The 26,517-nt window shown below is 43.1% G+C and overlaps 1 protein-coding gene across 13 annotated transcripts in view; it reads left to right on the top strand.

Moving 5' to 3' along the window:
* The first annotated feature begins 714 nt into the window (after positions 1–714).
* TCF12 (transcription factor 12) overlaps positions 715–26,517 on the top strand; it is a 692,950-nt gene continuing 667,147 nt past the window's right edge. For 4 of the 13 annotated variants that reach the window (XM_085644112.1, XM_085644111.1, XM_085644107.1 and 1 more), the window contains exons 1-3: positions 737–947; positions 3,053–3,196; positions 4,012–4,084. In XM_085644112.1, the coding sequence (XP_085500238.1) occupies positions 3,074–3,196; positions 4,012–4,084 (196 nt within the window). In that variant the 5' untranslated portion in view covers positions 737–947; positions 3,053–3,073. Of the gene's footprint in view, positions 948–3,052; positions 3,197–4,011; positions 4,085–26,517 lie in introns of those variants that run through there. The other 9 variants (XM_085644108.1, XM_085644105.1, XM_085644102.1 and 6 more) reach the window with 5 other exon arrangements.

Genomic DNA, 26,517 nt, shown 5'->3' with positions numbered 1-26,517 from the left:
CCACGGAAAAAGTAAACACACATTATCAACTGCTTAATCCCAAAAGTAGATATTTACACAATTGCATCTGACTGTAGTTGGGGCATAGTTTAGCCGTTTTTTTTCGGGGGGGGGGGGGGAAGGGGCTAGGTACGCCACTCCGACAGTGCATCCCCTCCTGACGCCGTTTTTTTTCGTTCTGCGCTGTTTACGAGGCGCTCGCGAGCACGCTTGCTCATACGCCGCATAAAACAAAACAACAAATAAAACAAGAGCTGTGACTAATTCCAAATAGCATAAATTAGAACATCTGAATGCTCGAGCCTGGCCGCGGTAGGCTGGGAGTCAATGAAAGTGCTGTCCCGCCATCCCACGGAAACAAATGCCCGACAGGAACGGATTTTCTCGAGGCCACCGGAAACCGTGTAAACACATTCATTCTCGGTTCTTCAGTAACAGCGCCGTGTTCTCCCCCAGTCGACAGACAGTTAGAGGCACGCGTTTTGTTGTGGCTGCAGCAGTCGGCTTCTCCCACCTCGAACAGCTGCAGATCGCCCAGGTCTGGTGGGAATGTGCCTGGGAGGAGAGGAGTGGGCAGAGCGCTACACACACCGCCCCCGCGCCCCCTCCCTGCGCTTCTGCCTCCAGCCAGTGGGCTCGGCTCCTCCCGGCTCTCAGGCAGTCCGGTCACCAAAGGGTTAACTCTGCCAGCCCCACCAAGCTTCTTTTTTTTCCAAGGCGGCGGCGGAGGGATACCGATCAGGGCCTGAACGTGGTGCTGCGGCCTGTTCTTGCAAATATGTCTGCCTGAGGGAGACCCACAAGTTACGTTCGGGGGAAAATTCAAGGGATAAACCCGGATTCCCAGCGGCGGCGCGCCCCCCAGGCGGACCGTGGGCAGCAGGGTCACCCGAGGCGATCCTCGGACAAACTTCACCCGCCTTGTTGGATGTTAAAACGGGAAAAAGGTAAAGGGAGGGGGCTGCTGCAGGGGGACAAGTTGGGATGGCAGAGTGTACTGCTCCTGGCGGAGAGGGGCGGCTGAGTCGGGTCTGGCTGGAGGAAGGAATGGCTGGTGTGCCTGGGGAAGCTGTGTGCCCCGGCTGTGTGTATTGTGCCTTTGCACTGGCATTTCTCCCTGTGTTTTGGAAGAGGAAAGCTCGCACCTTGGAGGGGCTCCGCAGTGGGGGGAGGCAGGTCGTGAAAGTTGAGCTGGTGGGGAGTCCGGGTCGCGGATTATTGCCATCGGCAGCAGGTCCCCGGCGCACTCCGGGTCTCTCCCGTGGCCGTCGCCTGCCTCTCCCCGCATCCCTATTGTTCGCTGCCCCGGGCTGGGCCACTTTTTTTCTTCAGCGTTGGTACATTTCCCAATCCCTCTGACATTACTTTTATTGATGGTGAGGCAGTTAGGCTGGCCGTCTGCCCCCTCCCCACGGCACTGACAGGAAGTGGTAGGTGGGACTAGGGGGAGCTGGAGGGAACTCTCAGGCTCCGGTATTGTTTTCAGAAGCGCAGTGTGTAAAGTTGGAGGCAGAGCTGCCGTCCCCATCCATCCAAATCCGAGCCAGGGGGAGTGACCGAGCCTCGGACTGCCGCGTGCAGCTGTCTGGGGCCGCTGCACTCCGCGCCGCTGCTGCTGCATCGCCTTCACAATGCACAGCACTGTTTGTTTATTGGCGGCCGGTGGCCCATGCGCACTGGCACGTGATTACCCCCCCCCTCTCCAAAAGTGCCCCGAATAAGTGAGCTAAACTTAAACTTCAGGCAGACTCGCCACTGAGCTGCAACGTCATATATACTGGCCATAACTGCAAGATGCTCGGTTTCTGTATAGATGGTTAATGGACACGCCCCCAGCGCGTGGTTACGCATATACAGCAACATAACATTGATTAAAAACGCATTTATTTGAACTGCAGGTATTGAACAACAAAACCTTACATCCGTCTTTAAAAAAAGAAAAAGAAACAGGTGGCATTGGCTTTTTTTATTGTGCTTAACTGTAAACATGTGTTGGTGTTGTGTGTGTTTAGGGGAAGGGGTTTATGTTAAATGAATGTCTTGTCTTCTTGGGCCCCAGGGATTGATAATGTCACTTCAGTCAAAACACGCAGGCGTTGCTCAGATGCTGTCCCTTTGAGCAGGGGCCGCGAATGGCGGACTCAAACTCGGGGTGAGGTCTGTGACGCCCACCTGGCCTTGGACATTGCCGTGCCTTGAAATGCTCGCATGTTGTCGTCAGCTAAGGTGTGCAGTGCTTCTCTGGGGCACGCGAGTGTCTTGCTAAACCTTGGCCAGGGACTAGGTCTAATCAATTAAAATCCGATTTGAAATCACTTTCGTTTTGTTCTGTCTCGTGAAATGAAATGGCCAGTGTTATACTCGAGGACAGCGTTTGTCGAAGGACGGATCTGTGTATTTCTCTTCACGGACAAGGAATGCTTTTGAAGAGGGCGGCTAGAGTCTTTACAGACTGATCAGAGCGCCAAGTTCACCTCTGTGCCACTAGGTAGGATTGGGGTTACTGTAGGGCGAGAGTGTGCTGTGATGTTGCAAAATAGTGCCTGGGTATAACGAATCCTGCCTGGTCTTTAAAGTAGTGTTGTTCCCTCGTTGCACGCGGGTGCATTTCTGACAGGCACCAGACTGTCCTTTCTGTGTGTATTCAAGAATATTTAAAGACCCTCTCCCTGCGCCGTTCACCTGTGTTTCGAGGGTGAATGATGAGCCGCCTCCTTTGCCTGTGGCTGAGTAGTGCGTGGAAGGGATGAGGTGCGTTGTGTCCTCCCGCCCCCGCGTGCGCCTGGTTGCAGCAGGGGAATGGAATAGGGGTGGGGGGTCCGCGGGTGCATTGAAGTGTCTGCTACGGGCAGAGGCGGAAGGAACGAGAGGCGCAGGATGGCAGTACGGGTGAGTGCCCCCGCTGTGTGGCCGCGTGCAGAGCCCACTGGGGCTGGGTGGGGGGTGTGTCGTCGGTGCCTCAGTCTGTCCCTCTGGCTGTGTTTAGCTACAGTGCGCGAGCGGTGCCCGAGAGCTCCCTAAGTGCCCCCCTCTTGCTGTGTCCTGTGTGCAGGGTCCTCGCGGAGTGGCTGACATGAACTCCCAGCAGCAGCGGATGGCCGCCATCGGGACGGACAAGGAGTTGAGTGACCTGCTGGACTTCAGTGCGGTACGCTATCCTTCTTCGAGGTCTTCTGCTTATGGCTTCTCCTGCACGGTAAAGCGAGCACCCCGGCGGGGCCTGCCCCGGCCTCCCCTCTCATGTCTAGACTGCATCACTAGAATGACTTAAGCACTGCCGGGGTCAATCGGTTTATAAGGGAGTGTTGGGGGAGGACCGTCTGACCCAAAGAGAAAAATAATCTCATTGGCTAACTTGTCTTAAATTGTATTGGCAATTATATAGCGCTTTCTCACTCCTTAAGGTGCTCGAAGCGGTGTATCGTTTTTTTTTCTATTTTCATGCAAGTGCTTAAAACCGACCAAATCTCGCAGACGCGAAGGCGGTCTGCAGCTGCGGCGCCTCTGTTTAGAAGGCTGAGCACAACAAATGTATTTAATTTACTGCTGTAAATCATGCAAATAACGCAGCGGCAGTATACGAGCTGCCTGTCATACTTGTGTTTACGTTTATACCATGACCTCGTTTTGCAGCAACCCCTGGTACATATTTAATTTTCTGTCATAAGTCTGGCAGTGTATGCGTATTTACCTGCATAATCGCCATTCAAATTATAGACACCTGTAATGAAAATATTGAACGTAATGGTGTTCCTATTGGGGTTTGCTCTCTGTATGCACAATTTGTTTCTGATGCCGCAGCCTCCTCATGGCAAGAGAGGCCGGCTCATTCCTCAGTCTGTTGATCATGATGTTTGGGGGAATCACAGATTTAAAAAAAAACTTTTTATTTTATTTAAGCCTGTCCCTACACACTTAATTAACGAATCCACATTTTAAGTTCAATGCGTAATTCTGCCTTTAACTGGGGTGTGCATAACTTTTAAAAACGTGTTATTTTGTGTTTTGCAGATGTTTTCCCCACCTGTCAACAGTGGGAAAACCAGACCCACTACCCTCGGGAGCAGCCAGTTCAGCGGGGCAGGTAAGACGCGGACCGGACTCTGTAGGGAACACATATGAACGTTACCTGTTACTATGGCCCGTATCCCCGCAGCGTCATACGTTTTTGGGGCCAACATTGTAACATGATGGCCTAGTGAGCTTGTCTATGTGGAGGCGTGTTTTGTCTGCTGCCTCTTGTTTGTTCAGATGTGATGGTCAATACAGGGGCACCGCTGTTTATTTAATAGAGAACGATCTTATTCTAAGTTATATTTGCATTTGGTTTCTGGAACTCTGGGCTTGCATATACAAATACATTGTTTTTTTTCGTTTACAAAGCACGTGTGCTTTTATTCATTCTGTGTAATGCATGCAGTGCATTTTAAGTCATTTTGTTAGTGTTTGTGGGGTATCCACTGCTGTATTTTCTTTTTGCTAAATGCCTTATTTGTAGCCTTCTTTATAACTTTACATGTTTTTGTTTTACCTGCTTGATTGGCTGAAATGTCACATTTAAAAGTGTATATCTTAGCAGTAGATGTTATTATCAGATCTAAATCAAGACGATTTAATAGCGTTTGCTCCCGTTTTAGCAGTAGTGTCTGCTTAGGGCTGAGCACACATTGCCTTCGCTTCTACTGTGCACACGTACATGCCACCAGGTGGAAGCTGGTGCTAAAGGCATGCTCAGAAAGACAACCAAGAAAGCTCAAATCATCCTCACATGCGGTGTGCATTCATTGATTTATTCCTTGATACGTTGAATCTCGATGGCAAGAGGAATCCGATCACGTGGCATGAGACAGGCAGACCATTTCTACCAGTGGGGGGCATTATTTGCTCCATTTGCAAACACCACTTGCACCACATTGGTGTTTGGTGCTCTTGTGGTTCCGAACGCGTGCTCGGTGTCGTTTTCTAGACTTTCACAAAGCAATATTAATAATTTGTACAAATGGCTGGAAGTTAAACTTGCTTTGAAGTACATGTATTCTGCATGCACTAGCCTCTTTGTCTAAGTATCTTTCCAGTGTGCACACTGCCCGCGTCTGCAGGGTTGTAAAGCATTGCGCCCTGATATATTTTAGTTGCTCCTACCTTCTTTTCTATCCTATGCTGTCATGTTGTACCATGACCTGTTGTGTACAGTTGTTTTGCTGTGTTTCTCTGGAATGTACACTAATACCAGTGTTCGCCACTGCTGAGTAGAAGGAGTAACATAAAAAGTACACGGGTAGTCATTGGTTCTACCTGTTATTAAGCTATAGCACGGACTGCCTTTGGAACGGTGCCAGGGGTCAGAATGCAAGCACGAGACATGGGCCTCCAGCACCGTGGCGTGGAAGGCCACTACACTTGCTGCACCGTTTATAACTACATCCTTGAGAATGTGACAGTTCAGAAATATTTGATTGTTATTTGAGGACAATCCCCAGTAAACATTGTTTTATTTTTTAGCAAGTCTAAATCGTCATTGTGTTCTGCTTCCTGTGTTTTATTTGTGGAGGTTATTCTCTTTTTTTTTTTTTGTTTGTAAACTGATACGCCTGTTAGTATTTATAATCTTGTTGTCAATTTTTTATTAAACTTTTTGTCTTAGTTCCTGCACTCTTTTTTTTTTTTATTTTTATTTATTTATTAGCAGGGTTTCTTTTATAGTTGAGTACCCTTTTCTCCTGTCAGCCTTAATAGAAAAATCCCAGGTGATCTGGATTCCAGGTTTTGTTTCTTGAATACAGTGGATCACGTGCAATCTGCTTACTAGTTGGTTCCCGAGAGCGGTGAACAAATATTTTCATCTCATGGCAGCTCCCCAGTGCGCGCTTCCCCTGAGCCCACTTTGCCATGAAGAGCTTGTAATTTCCTGCACAGTCTATTTAGAGCCATGAAAAACAAGGCCCTCTTGTCTCTAGCATATATCACCGATACACATTGCAAGACAACAGCAGAGAGGTGCGTTCTGTTTTAAATTTAATTTATAAGACTATTTTTAAGACTGTGAGGCATGCAACCAAAGCTAATGAGATCTTTCATCACCACATCCACTGTTGTCAGTCTTGGTGCATGTTTAGGTTTGGCTGTATTTAAATTGACATGGGTCGAGGAAAATGGAATCCCAAGAAAAGTTTAAAGGCGCAGATATCTGCGGCTTTGAGGAGTCATCAGAGGAAAATAAAACTCCTTTCACAGCTCGAGGACCTGCTCCTGGGTTCAGCCAGGTGTGTTTAAGCACTTTTGGATGTATCCTCCGGCAGGAGTTCTCAAGTGTGGAGCTCTAATACTGTTTTAATATTTAGACTTCTCTTAGTTTTAAGAATGCCAGATCACTTTAACTGTGTGCACTATAGTTAGTGCACATCACTACTTTGTTTGTTCATGCAACAAAAGTATGCTGGCTTAAAAGTGTTGTAGGGCAGCGGTAATTCATTGTGTTGCATACTACTTACTGACTGAAACTATTACCTGTGTTGAGGCAAAACTACTGCTGTTTTAGTGACTGCGCTGCAACTTGTGTGCTTGGATCTTTGTGTGAATTTGTTGATGGTAGGCGTCGGTGTAGCATGTACAATGATGGAACCTCAGTGATTTTCAAGAGTGGATCGCCTCTCGCCCTGTTGTCCTTGATCCCAAACAATGTGTCCTGGGCGTCAGGCTATAGGAATTCCACCCCCAACCCCTTTTAACTAAGAAATGTTGATCTTGCAAAGTATTTTAAATTGTCCTTCTTTTATACTGAATACCTAATGCTAGCATTTTTTTTATTTTGTAATTTTTTATTGAAAAAGTAAAAGCAGACCAATACATGAGTTCTGCAAAACGTATTGGACTCACAAGAGTCTATTGTCAATACAGATATTAGTGTGCTATAAATGAAAGAAAACTACACAGAATAGGAAGAAGGGTGGGGAAAGGAGGGAGCTATAACATTTATGATGTAAACATGGTGTTATGTTAGTTTATTTTTATAATGCGCACAGCTACCCAAAAAGGGTTTCCCAACGCAAAGCTAAAAAGGGAACTCAGAAAAAGAAAAGCACAACAAATTAGGCAGATTATTGATTAAACAGCCAGGTTTTTAGCGGTTTACGAAAATTTAAATACAAAGATTCCTTGCGCATCGACAAAGGGAGAGAATTCCAAAGACGTGGGCCCAGATAGGAGAAAGAGCGTCCGCCCATTCTTTCAAGCTTGATCCGAGGAATTTCAAAAAATTCCTGGACATAGGAGCGCAACACGCGAGCCGGTTGGTAGAGGTGTACCAGGTTTAGCAAATAGTTAGGTGCCAGTCCGTTTTTGATTTTAAACATGTAGCTCAGGGCCTTGAACTTTGTTCGAATTTTTTTGTTTTTTTTTGTTTTTTTTTCAATCCTGAGCCAATGCAAGTCTCTCAAGGCCTTAGAGACAGAGGACATTCTAGGAATTTGGCAAAGCAGTCGAGCAGCATCATTCTGCACCGTTTGAAACTTGCGCGTTACATCCTTGTTGATGCCCAAATAGAGGATGTTTCCATAATCCAGGTGTGAAATGCCCAGAAAACACTAGTCCAGGCACTGGTAATCAGCAGGAAGCATCCAAATTATTTTTCTTAACCGCTTAAGAATGGTAAAACATGTGGCAGCAGTTTTTACTACATGTTGTCTCATTGATAATTTATTGTCAATGATAAAACCAAGATTACGGACGTGGGAAGAGGGTACAGGTAGGAGTCCCATTTCAACAGGCCAGTGTTGGGTACCCCAGAGGTCTGCATTTTTTCCAAAAATAAGAACCTCAGTTTTTTCCCCGTTAAGTTTTAGCATTTTAGATTGCATCCAGGTTGCAATTTTGCGCAAGTCCGTCTGCAGGGTAGATGGTCCAGAACTACTTTCAGTCGCTAAGGAGAAAATGATCTGAGTATCATCGGCATAAGAGAACAATGACAGACCCGCTTCTTCTGCAATTGCTGCCAAAGGTTGTACATAAATATTAGAGAAGCGGGCTCAGAACAGAACCCTGTGGTACCCCATACGGCGAGGAAATAACAGTGGAAGGAGCCCTAGAGGAAAAAACTTAATGTACGATTAGATAAAAAAGAGGACAGCCACCCTAATGCTGATCCCGAGATGCCTAAAGATTGTAGAGACTTAATTAATACGGTATGAGAAACCGCATCAAATGCGGCACTTAGGTCCAGCAATATCAGTGCCACTGTGTTGCCTGCATCTAGGCGTTGACGTAACATTTCAGTTACGCCCAACAGAGTAGTCTCAGTTGAGAAACCTGCTCTAAAGCCCGATTGTGCAGGATGTAAAAAATTAGAGGATTCAACAATCAGAGACAATTGAGAGTTTACATGTTTTTCCAGGACTTTTGAAAAAACTGGAAGAAGAGAAATAGGCCTGAAATTAGCAGGTTGGGAGGGATCCGAATTGACCTTTTTTAACAAAGGAAGGACCATTGCATGTTTTCAAATTGGCGGCATTACTGCCTCAACAAGAGAGGCGTTAAGTAGTTCCATAACAAAATTCAGAGATGGCTGTTCAAATTGCAAAGGTACAGCAGCCGGAAGAGGATCAGCCAGAGAGCCCAATTTAATGCTGGCTAAAATTTTTAAAAAAAGAACCTGTATTAAGTGGTTCCCATTTATCCAATTTTATCAGCGGGACCGCCCCAGCAGTTCGATCTACAACCAACATAGCCAAAGTTGAAGAAGCTAGATTACTACCCTCTAATGTCAAATATATTTGTTCCACCTTATCTATAAAGAAGTTAGCAAGAGTATTACATTGCTTTTCATCAAAAATAGGAGAAGAAGGTTGCGTATCTGAGCCCGCAAGCTTCTTAACCATAGTGACACAAAGTACGAGGGCAATTCTGCGCGCTTGATATGGTAAGGGCAACATGCTCTCTTCGGGCTATTTTGCATACATTTTGATATTTTTTTCAATGCACTTTTATAGGTGCATTTAGCTTCAAGGGAATAGTTCTTACGCCATCGTCTTTCCATGGCTTTACATTTACTTTTTTCAGCTTTTAATGGCTCTGTACACCAGGGGGCCGGAGGGCGGTGATTATTCAGCTTTCTTATAGACAAAGGAAGGCAGACATTAGCTGCCTCAGTAATCCAGTTGTACATCCTCTCCACCGAGGCGGATGATATAGAATCAAACAGAGGGACACTATTAGACCATGTTAAATTAAAATTTTCCACGTCCAATTTCCCCCAATTCCTGGATTGACCTGATTTACCCAACAGTGGCAAAGTCGGGGAATCTAGGATTGTAAATTCAATTTTAACAGCAAAATGATCAGACCAACAAAGGGGAAGTGCTGGAGGGCAATTGATATTGGACAAATTCGAAAAGAAGGGGTCTAAAAAATGTCCAGCTGTATGAGTTGGGCCATTATTACAAAGCAGAATATTCATTGCAGAAAGATCAGAAATCGGTGTCTTACTTGCAGTACATTCATCATTTTCCAGATGCAGGGTTAAGTCACCTATTACTGATAAATTTGCCATTTTAAGTAGCAGCGGGGCAATCAAGTCAAGGAGTAAAGATCCCCAAGGATCAGCTGGCCCTGGTGCTGTAAATTTCGTGATTAATCTGGTTCAATATGACATGTAATTATCCTTAACTTTGGTCCCTGTGCTGTGATTTTTTTCTTTTTCTTTTTCATGGACAATGAAGAAACCCCCATTTTTTTTTTTATCTGCTTCCAGGTGCTTGCTCAGTTCTGCATGGTATTTTAATATTTCTTGCAAGGCCCATCTGTACTGACATATGATATCACAAGGATCCCATTTATGAATTAGTGCACTTAATTCAGTGAAGGGTGTAAGTGCAACAGTAGTCAGTTTCGCAAGGCATTTATAATCTTTGCCATGCATATTTCTGAACAGTTCTCTATACAATATTTAGTAGTCTCCTCTTGTCATCTGATCTTTATAGAATACTTAACTCCATTTGTTTAGGAAGTTATATGCAAATCTCCAACATGCAAATCTAAGACAGTTCACGCTGTAGCATCACTTACGTCTAGGGCGTTCCGTCTTTTTGAGTATGGGCCTATGAACTGTGAACGTGATTGATGATAAATCCTTGTTCAGAATCTTTAAGACTGTCTAGAGTATTTTATTTCCAATAGAAAAATCCATCCTATGTGTGGCACTGAAGGATGACCAATGAGAGGTATCTGGGTTGAACACAAATATTTATTGTTTTACACTTTGTAACGGCCAGTCTCTAGCTCCTTGTGTTTTTTTTTTTTGGTGTGCGGAGGCTTGGTCCTTCCTGTCGAACTCAATGGGCCTCGTCCCTCGGAAGAAAGCGAGGCTATTTAGGATAACAGCCCACCGTTGTGTGTTTACTAAGGGATTAAGGAGTGGTCGTTGACAAACCCCCTGTTTTGCCGCCACCAGTGTCGCGCTATAAGTAAATGGCAGGCTCTGGTCAGTTCACTGCACTGACCCGTGCACGCTGCGAGTGTACTGCATAGCACCCTCCACCCCCTCCCTTCTCCACCTCAGACGCCCTTATTAAGCAGACCCCTGAGGTAGCCACGCTCCTCCAGGAACACAACTGGAAAACTTGTTGTGCCGGTTTGGTCCGGCTCCCTTATTGGGATTTCGGGACGAGTGCTCGGTCCGACCTCCCGTAATGGAGTCTCCACTGTTTGGCACGTGATATCTTCCTCCGTCGTGCTTCTAGTCTCGGGGATCGTCTTGCTGCTGGACCTCGTGCCGCTCCGGTCGTCTGCGTTGGAGCACTCTCCAGTACTCTGGATGAGCCCGTCCAGATGAGGGAAGCTGGATATGAAGCCCCTCGCGGGTTCTCCGGGGCTTCCGATTGGCCCAGGTGACCCTGTCACTTGGAGGGGCTTAGATTCCAGGAAATGGAGTTCCTTAAAGGCGTCATCCACCTCACAAACGGCCGCATCCAAGGGAGACTGGAAATAGAGGAGAGGAGAGGCATAAGGGGGGAATGCATCCTCACTGTCCTCCTCACCCTTGACCTGACCAGGCAAGTCGTGACACTATGCTTCTAACATGCTGTCAAGCGTGTAGTCTACTCTTATGTTTGCTGAACTCGATTCAGAATAACATCTTTGCAGATCAGAGCTGTTCATTTTGATTTTGAAAGTTTATTTACACTTTTTAATGCAGAGCAGCAGCTCCTTCATATGTTACTTATGTTGCTCTATAACCCATAGCGTATGGAATTTCTTTTGGGTCTCCAGTTACTGGTGATTGCATTTTTTAGTTGTCCTTATTTATTGATATTTTACCTGAGCTGCGTCTCTTGTGTGCTTAATGTGTTGGAGTTCAAATTTGTTAAGCAAATGGGTATGTACCCATTTATTGGACTCAACCTTGAGCTGCGGGTGGGAGATCAGAGTCTAGCTCTTTAATTTTAAAGTCCCAAGGATTCATTTACGGAAGTTCCTTAATACTGAAGCAGTAACACCACATCTAGCCTTGTAAACAATAATATATTTTTTTTTAATGTGGCCGGCAGGTTCCTATTTTGTTCTCCGACTCTGATAGTATGTGTAAATGAGCGCTAGTTGAACAGAATTATTTGGAGGGACGCAAATTAATTGGATGCATTTCGTTTTTCTGCTCATTGTCACGCCTTTTGGATTCAAACTGATTGCCATTCAGATGTATTAAATATTTTGATATACATGTATTTTTTTTATCCCTCTTGTCGCTCAACTTGTTATAGAAATGTGTACATGTTATTTCAGTGTTGCACATTTTCCTCTATTGCCTAACAAGGCAAGTGCACATTTTCAGTCTCATAGACGTTTATGAACAGTCCGTGTGTTTGTTGTTGGTATGTTTGCAATGCATTCAGTAAACCACGAAATTTCAGGTTAAAATTAGTGCCTACTAATTTCAAACAACTGTTAATAAAATAGTTTACTTAAGAGTTAGCATCCTAACTCGTAATACGATGAGTATTTTCTTTGTAAGCATGTAGTGACTGAAAGGAACCTAGGCCCAGATTCAAGGATTGGCAGGGTAAGGGAAAGTTCTACCTTCAGTGTAGATCATTTATTTCTTTTATTCATCCTATGTCCGGCTTTTGGGCTTTGCCACATTTTAGATTTGGCTTTACAGTGCAGATGTATTAAAGACTTCAGATTGGGCATTGGGTCACCACCCTTCAACCATTGGCTTATTTTGGTCTTCCCCCTTTTAGCCATTATTTTGAAACAGTCCTAGGTTCCTCTTTCAAAGGCTTTAAGGAAATGCATTTCTCACCTGGCTGTAGCCTAATACCTCATAGGAAGGTGCCCCATTCCAGGGCCTGGGGAGAATTTGAAGTTTACTCAACCATAACGCTTTCGGTCACAGTAAGTTCTTACTTGTACATTCATTGTATACTAAAATCACTTATTGGTTTAGTTAATGGCAAACCAAATAAACTGCTTAGACCACCCAATGATCATTCTATAATTGTTTCCATAGAGGGATGGTCTATTGACATCTTGAGCACAGATATTCAGTGCCTGAGTTTAATGAGATTCATCAATTCCGTTGACATTGGAAAAGTCAATTGGTCTGCCTTCTAACTAAAAATGTAAGGCTGATCTATTGGCTTTGCCAATATATGTTGATTTTAAAGCTTTTAGCTGTGACAACCATTAAAAATTAATGTTGGCTCTTCTGCGTAATGCCCTGATGTTTTTGGTCGAGCCTGGGCAGTGCGTGTACTGCTTTGCGAGGGATGCTGTATTCCGGTATGGACTTGGATCATCGCCCATTTTCCACCCATATATTTAATTAGCTCTTGTTACTGTCCTTTCTAAATTGATGCTTTTGATTCATAAATGGGGTTAGTAGTCCATCCTTAGTACTGCCTTGTCTGCATTTGTAACCTCTCAAGAGGAATGGCCTTTTTACACGGTCTGTTTTATCTATAGTCTGTGAGCGCTATTTTTTTTAATGTCTTTAATCTAGCTGCTGTTGCAGGCATGAAGCGCTCTCCCTAACCCTCCCAGTTTTCATGACAGTACGGTGCCCGATTATGGACTCTGTGCTTTGTTTGAAAAATGCTTCCTGCCCAGAGCGGCACTTCTGCGTACGCTACGCTGCTTAACAAGGGCTTTTTTTTGGTAAAAGCGCCCTATCTGCACTTTAATGGTGGCCGTGCACCTTTCTTTAGACGCGAGTCGTCTAAAAAAAAGGGGCATGACCGCCATTAAAGTCAAAGCGCATCATGGGACGCTTTTACAAACCAGCATTTGTAATGTAAAAGGTCTCGCATTTGCGAGAATTTATGCTATTGACATAAATGACTCTGCCTTTTATTTATGATTTAAAAACCAAAACATAAATAAAAGGCATTGTCATTTACAATGCATATAGATCAAACTCGCATGAATGCGAGTCCCATTGCATTGCAAATGCTTGTTTTCCTAGTACATTCTGACTCACTATTTAGATTTTGTGTTATTTGAAATTTTATTTTATCTCTGAAGCAAATCCGATTTCTTAGGCTAAAGAGCCCTGTTTTTAAGCTAAGCCTTTGACCCTCCCCGTGTAAAGTTGTGGCTGTAAAAGTAACCTGAGAAACAAACGAGGGCTAAGGGGAAGTAAGCAATTGCCAAAACTTTCCAAGACCTGCTGTTGCCCTTTACCTCGATTTACAATTCTGCAAGTAGAAGAATTCCTGGTTTTGTTGCCTCCAGCCCCTCCTCAAGGCACGGCTGTATTTTTATTGAGATTATAGTAGACTTTTCGGGCCTGTGCTCACTGCTGGCAACACACGCAGCCGGTAATATTGTAATCTTTTGTAAGAAGGTTTAACTCTAACATCTAGAGCTGAATAATAGTATCAATGTGAAATAGATGGGTGCGTTGTTGGACTGTATTTGTAACTCTCAACATGTTGCTAGTTTTAGCAAGGTGGAGAGCAGTGCAGTAAGACGGCAAGAGAATAATTTTTTCCCCCAGTTTTTTTGTTTCTCTAAAAATGATACATATCGAGTTGTCCTGTAGTGTTGATATGTTAAGTTGATCTTCAGCACGCACAAGGTAGACTGGGTGAAATAAATGTGCGAGTAAGCAAAAAAGCTCTACCTGTCCGATTGCAGAAATAACTGTAGCAAAATCTCTGACTATAGGGCAGCACTCAAACATCTGGCATGGTAGAAACCGTATGTCGCTCTCTTCTGGGCGAAAACACAAATCGCCTGGTTTCTCAGATCTCTTGGGAGAAAGAGCCACGAACCCCATGTTCCCCTACCCGGGCAACCTGATTATTTCTAAGTTACTGGCCCTTACTTCAGATGACCGAGTTTACGCAGGTACTTTGTATATCCTCCAGGTGCCTACTGGAAATGAAACAGAAGAGCACAGTTTTGGCCAGGAACGAGGGATACTTTCAATCTTTTATTGCGGCCAGTGTCTGCGGGGACCCCTACACAACTCAAGCGCTGTGAGATGTTTGGTTTACAATATAGTAGGTTTACAACCCGCTCACAGCATACCATTTATTTTTTTTATTATTTATTTGGTTCGTTTTATAAAGCGCCCAGCTACCCACCAAGGGTTTCCCAGCGCTGTAAAACCAGACAAAAGGCCCTGTAAGTACTATTGATGAAATAGCCAGGTTTTTACAGACCTGCGAAAATTCACAAGAGAGGGTTCATTGCGAAAAGCACCATTAGTTGTTTTTGCTATCACCCTCGTATGTAATCTTTAAATATCTAGGCTCCCGTAGGCATACCATCCCATTCAGTGCCACTGTATGCCACTTTTAGCCTCGCTGAATAGCAGCCATGGTGTTGTACAACATGGCTAAAAGACATTGGCAAGGCCAGAATCTCTCACATAGACAAGACCTACTGGCTTTGCTAATGCTTGTTAGTCCCTGGTACTATGAGCCCATGGGCCCAGAAGTTTCCACTGCCAGCTTTACAGTCTGAATTTCCTCTCATGTCCTGCTCTTTGACATTAATATAAGTACTACAGAGTTGACAATCGCTACAGGCTCCCTTTGTGAGGGAGACATTGCCTACGAAGCATGTATTTTACTTCCCTACCTGTGGGTCAGGATCCTGGCCCCGGTAAAGTTTAATATGCTGATATATCTATCTGACGACCACAGTTAAAAGAGCTTGATAAGTAGGGGGAAGGGATGGAGCAAAAGTGTGAACCGATTGATAGTTTTGTTTGTCTGTGTGTTTGAAGCAGTGGGTGGGCATTTTTTTGATACCAATACTCTGTGGTGACTATGGTTGGGAACCCTACATTGACTGTGCTGCCCCAGGAGCAGCCCTGGGTTCACGGCTGCCCTGAGGGCAGCGCATTCATTGTTAGCAGGCACACTGTTCGTGTTTGCACCTGTTGCCGTGACACAAACATGACCAGTGCGCCAGATTCATAATGCCTCCCCATGTGACTTAAAACCCATCAAAGTGTTCATTCCATGTGTTGAATGTTCATGATTAACTACAATCCTAAAACATCCAAACATTTGGAAACAGATCAGTAGAATGTAGAACTGTTAAACCCAAGTTATACTCCCGAAGAAAAAAGTCCTGAACAGAAGACTTCCTCCTGATTAGGGAAATAAGCCGGGCCTACAATTGAAATGAGCAGGGAAAAGGAAATAGTTTGATGTACAAAATGGGTGTGCAATATATTTCTGTCTGGCCATTTTTACCCTTGGAATTTCAATTTCTACTAATAACCACTTTGTTGACAAACCTTATATAGTGCTACCTTTCATAGAAGTTAACCTTTTGTTATTGTAATCTAATCACAATTTCTGATCTTGCGTCTGCTGACTTATCATCACTCGAGCTGTATAGAACCTGCCACACCATTAGAAAGTACCTATTCCTCGTATGGTAAAAATAACCCTGAAACAACTCGGCGAACTGGAAATCTAGCACTGAGACATTGACAAGCCATACAACAAAATTGACTGATCTCTCCCTGTCCAGCACTCAATAGCCGAGCTGTAAAATATCCAAATTATATGTATGTATGTGTGTGTGTGTGTATGTATGTATATATATATCTATATGTATGTCTTGTCTGTGTTGTGAAAATAGCGAGTCCCAGGTTTAGTTTTACTTTTTGAACAGTACGAAGGTGCTGAGAGATACTTCATTTAGAAATATTGAGTTTACATATGCTTCTATTCAAGACTGATTCTTTAAATGCCCACACCTTTAATGATCGACTGTTTGGCAGGTACTCTGATCCATTGCTTCATTTCACTAAACCCCTACATGACACTTCAGCCACATCATTTGCTCTTAAACTCCAACCCTCCCATAAAGATCCCCCACCCCACTCTTACAAAAGTAGATGAGACAACCTTGATTCAACCCATAGGCCATTTTTTTAAGCAATGTCTGTTCAGATTTAAAAACTATAGATAATTATACATTTTAATTATCAGCAGGATTAATGACCAGACTTACTAAGTAGCCCTTAGGCGTGCAAGCAGTCATAAAGAATAAGGAATTTCAGTACATAGCTACACTTCTCATACCTTACTTTGCTTGTGCCCCATGTTTTTTTTTTCTTGGCACTGAATATATTTTTCCATGAAATTGTGTTGAACAGTTTGGTCCCTTAGAAGTACCAAACTTCCCTCTGTTGTCCCAGAGCCCTATTTTAGCATGTGATTCGGGTAGAAATAAATATATGGACTTCCTTGCAACACTATGCTTCGAGACTATACCAGATGCAACATCTAGTTAAGTCAGCATTACTTAAAGTTGCTTTAGCATTTTAGTAATATATACAACTCATGCTACTGCACAGCTAATTAACATTATCGAGAGCTAATACATAAATACACACAAGTGCTACAAAACAATTTCACATCAGAATTTTTATTTTATCCCCGATTTTTTTTTTTTTTTACATACTATTGGATTTTGCATCGGTAGTCAAGTATATATTTATCATTCAAGACAAAAATGTCCCAAATCCTCAGTAGACCGTACTCCTAAGCGATCAAACACCCCTGTTGCTTCCAGCATCCCCCCCCAATCACGTCCAAGTGGGGAAATCTCTTGATATTGTAGGTCCTCAATCTCTTTCGGTAGATCCCTTCCCCCCCTTTATAACGTCCAAATTGAACTATGTTTGTCCATATGATCTGTCTTCTGCTACTCTTTGGTTATAGTTCTCGCACCTTTTCCATACAACTTCATCCCACATAGCGACATTGAGATCTCCGTGGCGTGGCTGCTGAGGATGATTCCGCTGATGATGCATTGAGGTCTTGCATGCCATCCACCAATATCTCCAAGCTCTGGTCAGTTCTAATGAGCCCCACCTGCTTCGCGCATCTTATAGGATTTGCATTTTATAAATCTTGAATAAACCTATAATAAATGTTTTCTGTTGTTTAAAAGACAACACGGTAGTCCCTAGTGGCATAAGATAAAACATCAATTCATTATTGTCCAAATGCTCTTTCTTACAAAGAAGGTTTAAGAATGTTTTCTATCTTTACAGTTAAGTTAATTTCAAACCTCTTGCCATTTAACTGCTGGATCCTCATGTTATTGAAGAGTTGGTATCTTACTTGTTAAGGTTTTTTCTAGTATTTGGTACCGAGGATTGTGTACGGCTGGTCATCATATGACAAATTATTTTGAACCTTTTTCCCTTTGATTTTTAGGGATCAGTAAGTACTCCGTATAAACTATTACATGAGGATACAACTAATTACACATAACTGAGCAGCAGACTACACAGGTATTCCTATATGAAAATGAATATTTTGCACACCGCTGATGTGGCATTTGAATCTGCTGTTTATTAGCGATTAAACGTTTCTTCCAGAAACACCGTATGCACCAGAGTAAGATGTGCACAGACCGTTGTATTTAAATATCAAGGTACCCTCCAAACACATGCAAGCCTTTAGTCATGCTTATATTAATATTTCTGCCCATCTCTTCATCTTTACTGGTGGGATGACCATTGATTTTAAATCTACAGCTGAATGAGCAATTTGTATATTGACAGGACTGTTGAGTGAACTATTTCAACTTGATAGATGTTAATCCACCAGGCTGAATTTGGAAATATGAGAGTATAGATCTCCAGGTAATTATCGTAATGGCCTGTTGTAATCGTTGGCTAGAATATAGGGTTCTTCTGGCTACTGTCTCACCTTCCTAGAAGACATTGTCATTCTGGCCTCACTTCTGCAGATCTCTAGTCAGGAAACCATCATATTTGGGGACTACACCCTTTTGGCTGACTGACCTGACTCCATACCATCAAAAGACTTAAACTTCTGTAGTTCCCTCACAATATTGAAGCTGCAAACTTCGTGGCGCAAATTAAGATAAGCTATGATCAGCCACTAATTGCCAAGCATGCAAGTTGATCCTCTATAACATCAGGGCATAAGCCAAGCCCACTCGGAATTGCGCTAAATAGAAAGATTTCAAGGCTAGTTAAAAAAAGAGTCGGAGGTGACCAGCGCCACACCCAGGATCCAAGATCTTTCTCACAACTGTGCACCATATCATTACTAAATCACTGATCATGCTCACCCTTTGCCTTAAAAGCCTCCAAAGGCACCATCAAAGCAACAAATCGAAAAGGAGAATTTGTCAACGTATGCTAGGAAACGACCAGCTGAGCAATCCTAAAGATCTTTCTGTGCTTTCATTCAACCCTCCAATAATAAAAAAATAAAAAAATTAAAATTGCCAATGGTTAGTATTCCTGTACTTCAAACTACTGCCATGTACTCTATATTATAATCCTAGTTCTTACTGCTATGGACTGACGTGCTCCTTTCATCTCACCACGCTTCTACTTAGCTAGGCAGTCATGCCTAGCTGTGCATGACTGTCTCTCCATTCACTGTAAAGTGGAGGGTGCACATCTTCCTTCAGAGTTAGCGAGGCAAGATGGTGCTCAGGCACCTACGACCAGCTCTCTATGCCTTGATGAAGTTATGAGGTTCTCTCCCTCCTTCCTGTGTGTGCGTGTGTGTGTGTTCTCACAGTCACCCATTGCTTATGGTTTATGGCTATCTGCAGTTTACTGGCTAAAGTAGAGAGCATTATGTCTGTCAATTGTAATAAATTATTGCATGTGAGTAGTAATATTATTTTCTAATTACAATAGGTTTCCGATGTCAGAAGATGCCTGTATTTTGAAAATGAAATACATGAGTATTGTAACATAATTTACTCCCATATGGTTAACTGTAATTAATTAAATGACAGTGCAAGGATTAGTTGGCTGTGCTGAGGTTCCAACTTATGACTTGCAGATGGTATCGCACATTGGGGAGTGCCGTTTACCAGCATTGCAAATAAAACCTGAGGTCCCTTGAGACCAAATTATTAAACATTGGTAACTGTAACTGAAAGACTGTATTATTTTGACAGATTTTAGCAATGACTTTTACTGTTTTTTTTTTGTGTGTTTTTATCGGCGTTCCTATTTTCTTTTCTGTCAACCTTGGTTGTTTCACATGCACTCGAGCTTTATTTGGATTGGTGTGGAAAATGTTGAATTTGAATCTGTACCTGTGCTTGCACTTTGAGGAGTTGGGCTGTGAGATTCTGCTTAGAGGGCATATTTCATATATCAGCTGGCTCTTCGGTCCAGTTCTTTAGTTTGAGGAGAGAGGGCTGATTAGTGTGGCCATTTTTTTTCTCCTCTGGGTGACCCGAGGTGCCATTTTTGCTTTGGATGCCCTCTAGTCGTTAAAGGAGTACTCCTTTTAAAAGAAGGCCATGGCGCAGACACACACTAAGTGCAAGCTCGTCTGCATCCGTCCGCAACCACGCATGCTGCCCGTTACGAAACAGAATCTGATCCACAGCACTGTTACTCAGGCCGGGAGCTACACACTTGCATGCCTCAAGGTATCTGTGCATGAGTAAGCTGTCTTTGTTGAATTGCTAGGGCTCTCTCTCGCTCTCTCTCTCTCTCTCCTGTTGACATTGCCATTTTTGCCCACTGAGCCTTCGCTTTAGAGCAAGGTGGTGGGGCGAGTAGCAGACCACAACCTTGTTTAAATCATAATCTTTTTAGGGCTGAAATAATGTCCTCTCACTCTACCGGCATGCTCTTTATGTCAAGAGGGACTCTTAGTTGATATACTTTTTTTATGACAACTCTGTTTGAATTAGCCTCCACGATTGTTTTTTTTTATTTATTTTTTTTAGTTTTATATAGCGCAAACTAGACCCAAAGGTATCAGAGCGCTTTATATGAGCACCAGTTGTGTTACAGACGGACACATTAATTTTTGTTAGGATCCGGGCGATTAAGAGATTTGCCCAAAATCGCAGGATGTTGAGTGTCTCTGCCGAGATTCTAACCCGGTTCACCAGCTTCGAGGTCAACCACCCCGGCCCTTGGGTAACATGCCTGGCATGGAGTTGGCCTTTCCAGGGTACTATGCATCATCTGTTCATCTGAATAGAGCAGGAAGGAAAGGGGTAGAGGTTCCGGTCTCTTTGAACTGGGCTTTACATGTACAACCTTCACTTTAGTGAACTTTAAAAGGGCAGAAGCCTTGTGTTTTTGGATCGCGGTTCCTTCAGATGACTTTTGCAGGGTGCTGATATATCTCCCCTATGCGATGCCAGAGTTTATTAACTCCCAACCTGTGGCTTACGCCAACCGGACCCTGCTGTATGGCAGTTTTCACTTTACCTGCCGACTCCAACCTACATATTGAAAATCTCAATAGCTCACTTGCTACTTAGTTGTTGGAGAAGCTGGAATCTTTGAATTTAGTGCAAGCACTTACTGCCTCAACACACCTAGCTGGGCAGCATACTATTGATCTTGTATTCTGTAACACTAAAATATCAGTAGAAGAGCCTCTTGCCCTAATTTGGTCTGACCACTCACTTGTCCCTTTCGAATGGTTTTGTGAGGGATATTCGAGGCTGGAAACGTCAGGTGAATTTCATTCTGTGCCTGGAGTAAAGTTAAACCCCCAGAGCTGGTTAATCTGCTACCCAATTCTCTGTCGTGTCTCTATTGATATAGTGACTGATGTAGAGACTTTCAATAATTGGCTACAGTCAGGCTCTGGGAAGCTTGCCGCCCCCGTGAAATCTTGCTCTTTCCATAAATGTGGCCCTTCATCCCCTTGCCAGAACTGGCTTGCTCCCTCCTTCTTGGTTTGGGTTCTATATTATACTGATTTATCAAAGGGGTATGCAAGAAGAATTAACATCTAAAGCTTTGTTTTCCCTTATCTATTGAACACCAAAATATTTGTGAGACTTCTTTAGATAGCAGTGTTTTAGGCTCGGGTTAAGTACCAGCCCGCAAGTGAAATATGAGCCCAACTATAATATTACTGTAACCTTGATTTTTTTTTTTTTTCACTGAATTTGTAAGGCTTTTTCATTTCTATTTCCTAACTAGAATTACCCTGTAACTTTGGTTTTTCAGTGAAAAAATATATACACGATAAAAATTTTTTTGGGTGGATTTGAGAATTTATAGATGTGTGTGTGTGTGTGTGTGTGTGTGTGTGTGTGTGTGTATATATATTCAAAATTTCACTGGAAACAAGTCACCGTTCAACAAGGTGCAGCCAGTTTATTGAAGACTCTCCACATGGCTCGTTTCAGCCAAAGCCTTGATCACATGACTAGAACTTACTGATCACCACCTTAAATAGTGCATCAAATTAGAAGCAGGAAACAATATTTTCACCTTGTGAAAGTAAACTTGCCGGCCATATTGTGCTGTATTGTTTGTAAGGTTTTTCAAATCCTAGTAAATGTCAATGCAAAATACATAGCCTGCTATAGGGTTTACATATGAAAAAGATGGAATTTGCATCAAATACTGCTGGCATCAGTGTAACATTGGGCCCGGAGAAGCGAACCCAACTAGTCACACAAGTGCAAAGTACAAAACCACAGAGAAAGTGAATATCTACACAACAATCGATAAGTCAAATTCCATGCCTCAAATTTTCATGAAACAGTGACATAAGTTTCAAGGGCCTCCTACTCAAATAACCAACTGGGCATTGAACACCATAAGTCTACATCAGTATGCTGTGGTAAATAAACATAATGTCACGTGTGCTCATGTAATTCACTGGTGACCTTGGAGAGGTGTGTATATGTATATATGTATTCATGCGTGTGTACGTTTATGTGTGTGTATATCTATCATACATACATGGATATATGTTTTAGGTCGAGCTCACCAGACAGTGTAGATCTTTGTTTGTGAAATACATATTGTGGGCTTTCCAAGAACATAGAGGGGCTTGCAGCCAGCCAATTGGTTGGCTATACTATTGTTCCCATTTGCCTCCTAGCTACTTATTTGATATTTGTCCTTTTCCATCTTGCCTCTCTCTATCCCCTGGAGCCAAACCAATTTACTTGTGTCCTTTCGCTGCTCACTTATAAGGAAACTACTTTTTCTTTTTTGGTTTCTCTTGCACATCGCTTGCGCTTTTTTGAGAAATCAATTGTAAAGAAATAAATATAATAAAAGGGTCTTAGAGCCCGCTCATTACTTAATTTACTTGACATTGGATGGATCCCACGCTACTGTAGTTTTCCTTGTTTGCTATTGGTCAGCGACATCAGCTTTCTCCTGGCCAGCATCCTTCCACTGGCCACTATAAGGTTTTTTTTCTTTCTTTTTTTGCATGCAGTCGGAAAGTGCATGCTTCTGCGGTGCCCCACCTTCACCCTCTTCCACTCTCTGTGGCGCCCCAGTTTTGCTGTACCATAGTCTAACCCTGTACAATGACAGACCTTGAAGTAAGCTTTCAGGTGAAGAGGGATGGGGCGTGCATACTTCACCGGCAAACTGGAGAACATGGCACTATAGGAGGGACCCACCACCCTGAAAGACGACCGAAGTCTTTTCCTTCTACTACAGGTGGCATCTTACAGTTAACAAGTGCCACTGCTACTACAGTGCCTTTGTGTCTGAGTTGGCACCCTGCTGCTTCCAAGGGCAGCAGATCACCTACTTCAGAGAATGGCCATGTCATGGGGCACCCAAGTGGGCTCTGATGTCTTTACACCCTACCCACCCAGTCATTTCGTGTGACACCCTGGCAGGCACCACTGCGTGTACACATATGCACATGGTCCCTTTATGTTGGGCAGTTTAAAAAATGTTTAAAATAAACCTTTCTTTTAATCTTCCCGTAAATGTGTTTATGTTTTATATATAACCGTACCGAGCAAAATCACTCAATCAAGTGTGTATTCCTTATTGATTCCCCTTTGATGGTCTTGTAACAAACGTGAATGTGAGGAGAAGATGTGGCGTAACTGCTGACATTGGAACCGAGAAACCAGGTTCCAGTCTCGTCATTTACTCCACATCCTGTGGTTAGGGTAAAATCACTTGATCTCCCAGTGCCTAAAACAAAAGATTAATGTGCACTTGTGTAATCTAACTGGTGCCCTTGTAAAGTGCTCCAATACCTTTCGTTAAGTTCGTGTTGTATAATGCTGCAAAAGCAAGCATTGGGAAAGCCAATCTGTTTCGCCTATGCAAATTCTATTGGCTTTTTCAATGTTTTTTTTATGTGGTGCACAGCAGTTAAGCTGCTGCGCTACATGACAACGTTTTTACAAAATAGTGCTATGCTGTGGCCTGCAGTTGCAGCGTTATAGCACTTACATTTTTGTAATTTTTTTTTTTTTTTACTTCAAGCCATATTGTAAGCAGCTCAACTGCTATGCAACACTTCGAATAACATTGAGAAAGCCAATACATTTTGCATAGGTGAAACTTATTGGCTTTGCCTATACTTGTATCTTAAGCACCCCATGCGAGTGCATGTAAGTCCAGCTGTCTCTGTAGTGTGCCCCCCCCCCTCCACCCCTTGTGGTTCGTATTGCTCTTTCCCTCACCCTTGTACTTCTCCCCTGGCCCCCCTGTGATGTGCTCATCCTCATGTACTTCTCCCTCTTGAGTTGCTTTCTTACCTATGCGCTTCTTCCCCACTCCACGTTGCTCTTTTTTTGTCTCTTTGCTGTTCTTCCTCGTGCTCCAAGTTGCTCTGTCTCGCCTGCTTGCTATTCTCCACCCCTACTCATGCCCACCATGTTTCCCACCCCTGTGCCCTGCGCTCAGTGTTGCTTTCACGCTCCCTCCCATGCTGCGCTTGTTGCTTACGCCGCACCCCGTTGCTTCCTGACATAATTTTGGTAGATGTACCTACAACGTGACACGGGCAGTCGCATCATTGGCTTTTCTCCTTCTTTAGCCCTGCTGCACTGCATTGTCCATGCTGTACAGCATCGCTAAAACAATTGGCAAACCCAGTAGGTGCCAACAATGAGACCTGTTGGCTTTGCCAGTACATATTATCGATTACATGTATTTGATTACATGGGCCTGCTGGAGAAAACCGCTAAAGCTGTTCCTAGGCCGTACATTAAAATGTTTATTGGATTGTGAATGTCTGCACCTGGAAGTTGGGCTATGTTCTGCCATTGTGCTTTTAACTGCTTGTCCTGCTCCATTCTCATCTGGCTGTTTTTTAATTTGCTTTGTAGAATTTACATCTCCAGAACCAAATAGGCAGAAACTCTGTTGCTTCATGGAGCTGTCCCTCGTTATTATTATTTACTTGTACTTGGGCCATTGACACAGAATATTTTGTTTAGTTTTATCCGCATCCAGGCATGTATTATCATCTCGGGGGTGTTCTATGAAGCATTGCTTTAATGATTGTGGTGTCCTCGGGACTCGTTGTTTTAACCAGTCTTGATTTATTCTTGGGGCTGGTTGAAGGTGGCTCGCTGCCTGTGCACCTTAACGATTGAGGGCTGTGCATGTCTCTACTTTTTACTCAGAGGCTTTCTTTATTGCAGCTAAATAGGCAAGTGAAAAGCAATAAAGGCCTTGTTCAGGAATGCTGTAGCACAAACAAAAAAAGTTTTAAAACATGAACTGGTACTCATTCATAAATGTTTAATAAAGATTGTAGTTGTGTGTGTTTAACATTGCGAGTTAAATACCGTTTTAGTATTAACGCAGCTGTTCACAGGGCCTGGGAGAGCTTTTTTTTACTTTGCTCGAATGCCACAGATGACTGCATAATTGTATTTTTTATTTAGCTAACATGTTTTTGGTACCCTTCATTGTACAGGGGTAGTGCAGCTTGCTGCTTTGCCCATTCTAAATAAATATTTTAGTCTGGGTATGTTTTAACGAGTGCACGTGCACTTTTACGGCCCAGATAACTTAGAAATGCTTGCATTTATTGCCATCCCCTGGGGCTCTGTGCACTAAGACAGTCGGTAGTACTGTAATGTTAAATATCAGATCACGAAGTCTGTTGAAAAGTCTTCCAGTTTTAGGTCGATTGATTTAGCCACCATTAGTACTTTTCAAATAAGCCCAAATTGTATTCCTTCAATAGGCAACTTGATATTTTTTCTGAAACTTTTTTTTTTCTCCACCAAATTTGTTGACTTTTGAGCAGGCAAATTAAATTATGTGATGTTGCAGAGAAGTAATTTCTAAAACAGTACCACTAGCCACATATTTGACAGTATGTGTGTTTCAAGAGAATGTGGTACTTACAGTTTACAGTAGGTCGTGCTCTCAAAAACAGGCCAGAGGTCACAAGTTTGAGCATACTGTATAGACCAAAACATGGGGACCAATCAATAATCCTATCTCCGGCCAGTACGCCTCATTGAAGCCTAATGCGTGACAGGTACTCCTCTGTCTTGAAAACAAATTCTGAACACATTTGTCTTCTGTATTGTATATCTCCTGCATCCGAGCATCATTTCACCATGATGGAAGTGGGAAACATTCCAGCAGTTTGTCATAGAGCAACATCTTCATATCGTCAACACATTGCAAAGTAAACGAGTGCAGAAGAGCAATTGATTTCATTTCTTTGTTTAGGGTAGTTTGCATATTTTGTCTCTGGTATTGATTTTTTTAGAATGATTTCCATATTTTACTTGAACGGTAGTGAAGCATTGTTTTAACAAGGTCCCCAGGGTTGCTGAAGTTGGTTGGGGCTTGACCTAGTTTATACCGACCTGTCAGGGATCTGTTCCAAATGAAATAAGTAAGATACTGTCCTTGCATGCGTGATGTTTATAAAACCTATTATATGGGTGTCTCTGTAATTATGATTGTGCTGCATTTTGCATAGGAAAAGCAGCGATAATGACGCAGGCATCTTTGACAAATGTGGATGATCAGTCTAAAAAATGTAATTTATTTAAATTTGAGCCTTTAAATTTGTGTTCAGATTTTGTTCAGAAGAGGGGAGGTGTTGGAGTAGAGATGTCCGAAAATGCGATGTATTTTTTCAAATATAAATTACCATCGGTAAAAATTGTTGCAGCTGTGTAAGATGTTGGTGGACGTAGTCGGATCCAATTTGGCATGCACACAGGCACACTAGAATATTTTATTAGATCAAGCTTGCTATGATGCATCTGCTCCCTGTTCTGTGTTCTTATCTGCCATGGGTGCAAGACTGGACCATTCAGTTC

The sequence above is a fragment of the Triturus cristatus genome, chromosome 3_1 (assembly GCF_964204655.1).
Source record: "Triturus cristatus chromosome 3_1, aTriCri1.1, whole genome shotgun sequence".
NCBI lineage: Eukaryota > Metazoa > Chordata > Amphibia > Caudata > Salamandridae > Triturus > Triturus cristatus.
This window is presented reverse-complemented; position numbering and strand designations above follow the sequence as displayed.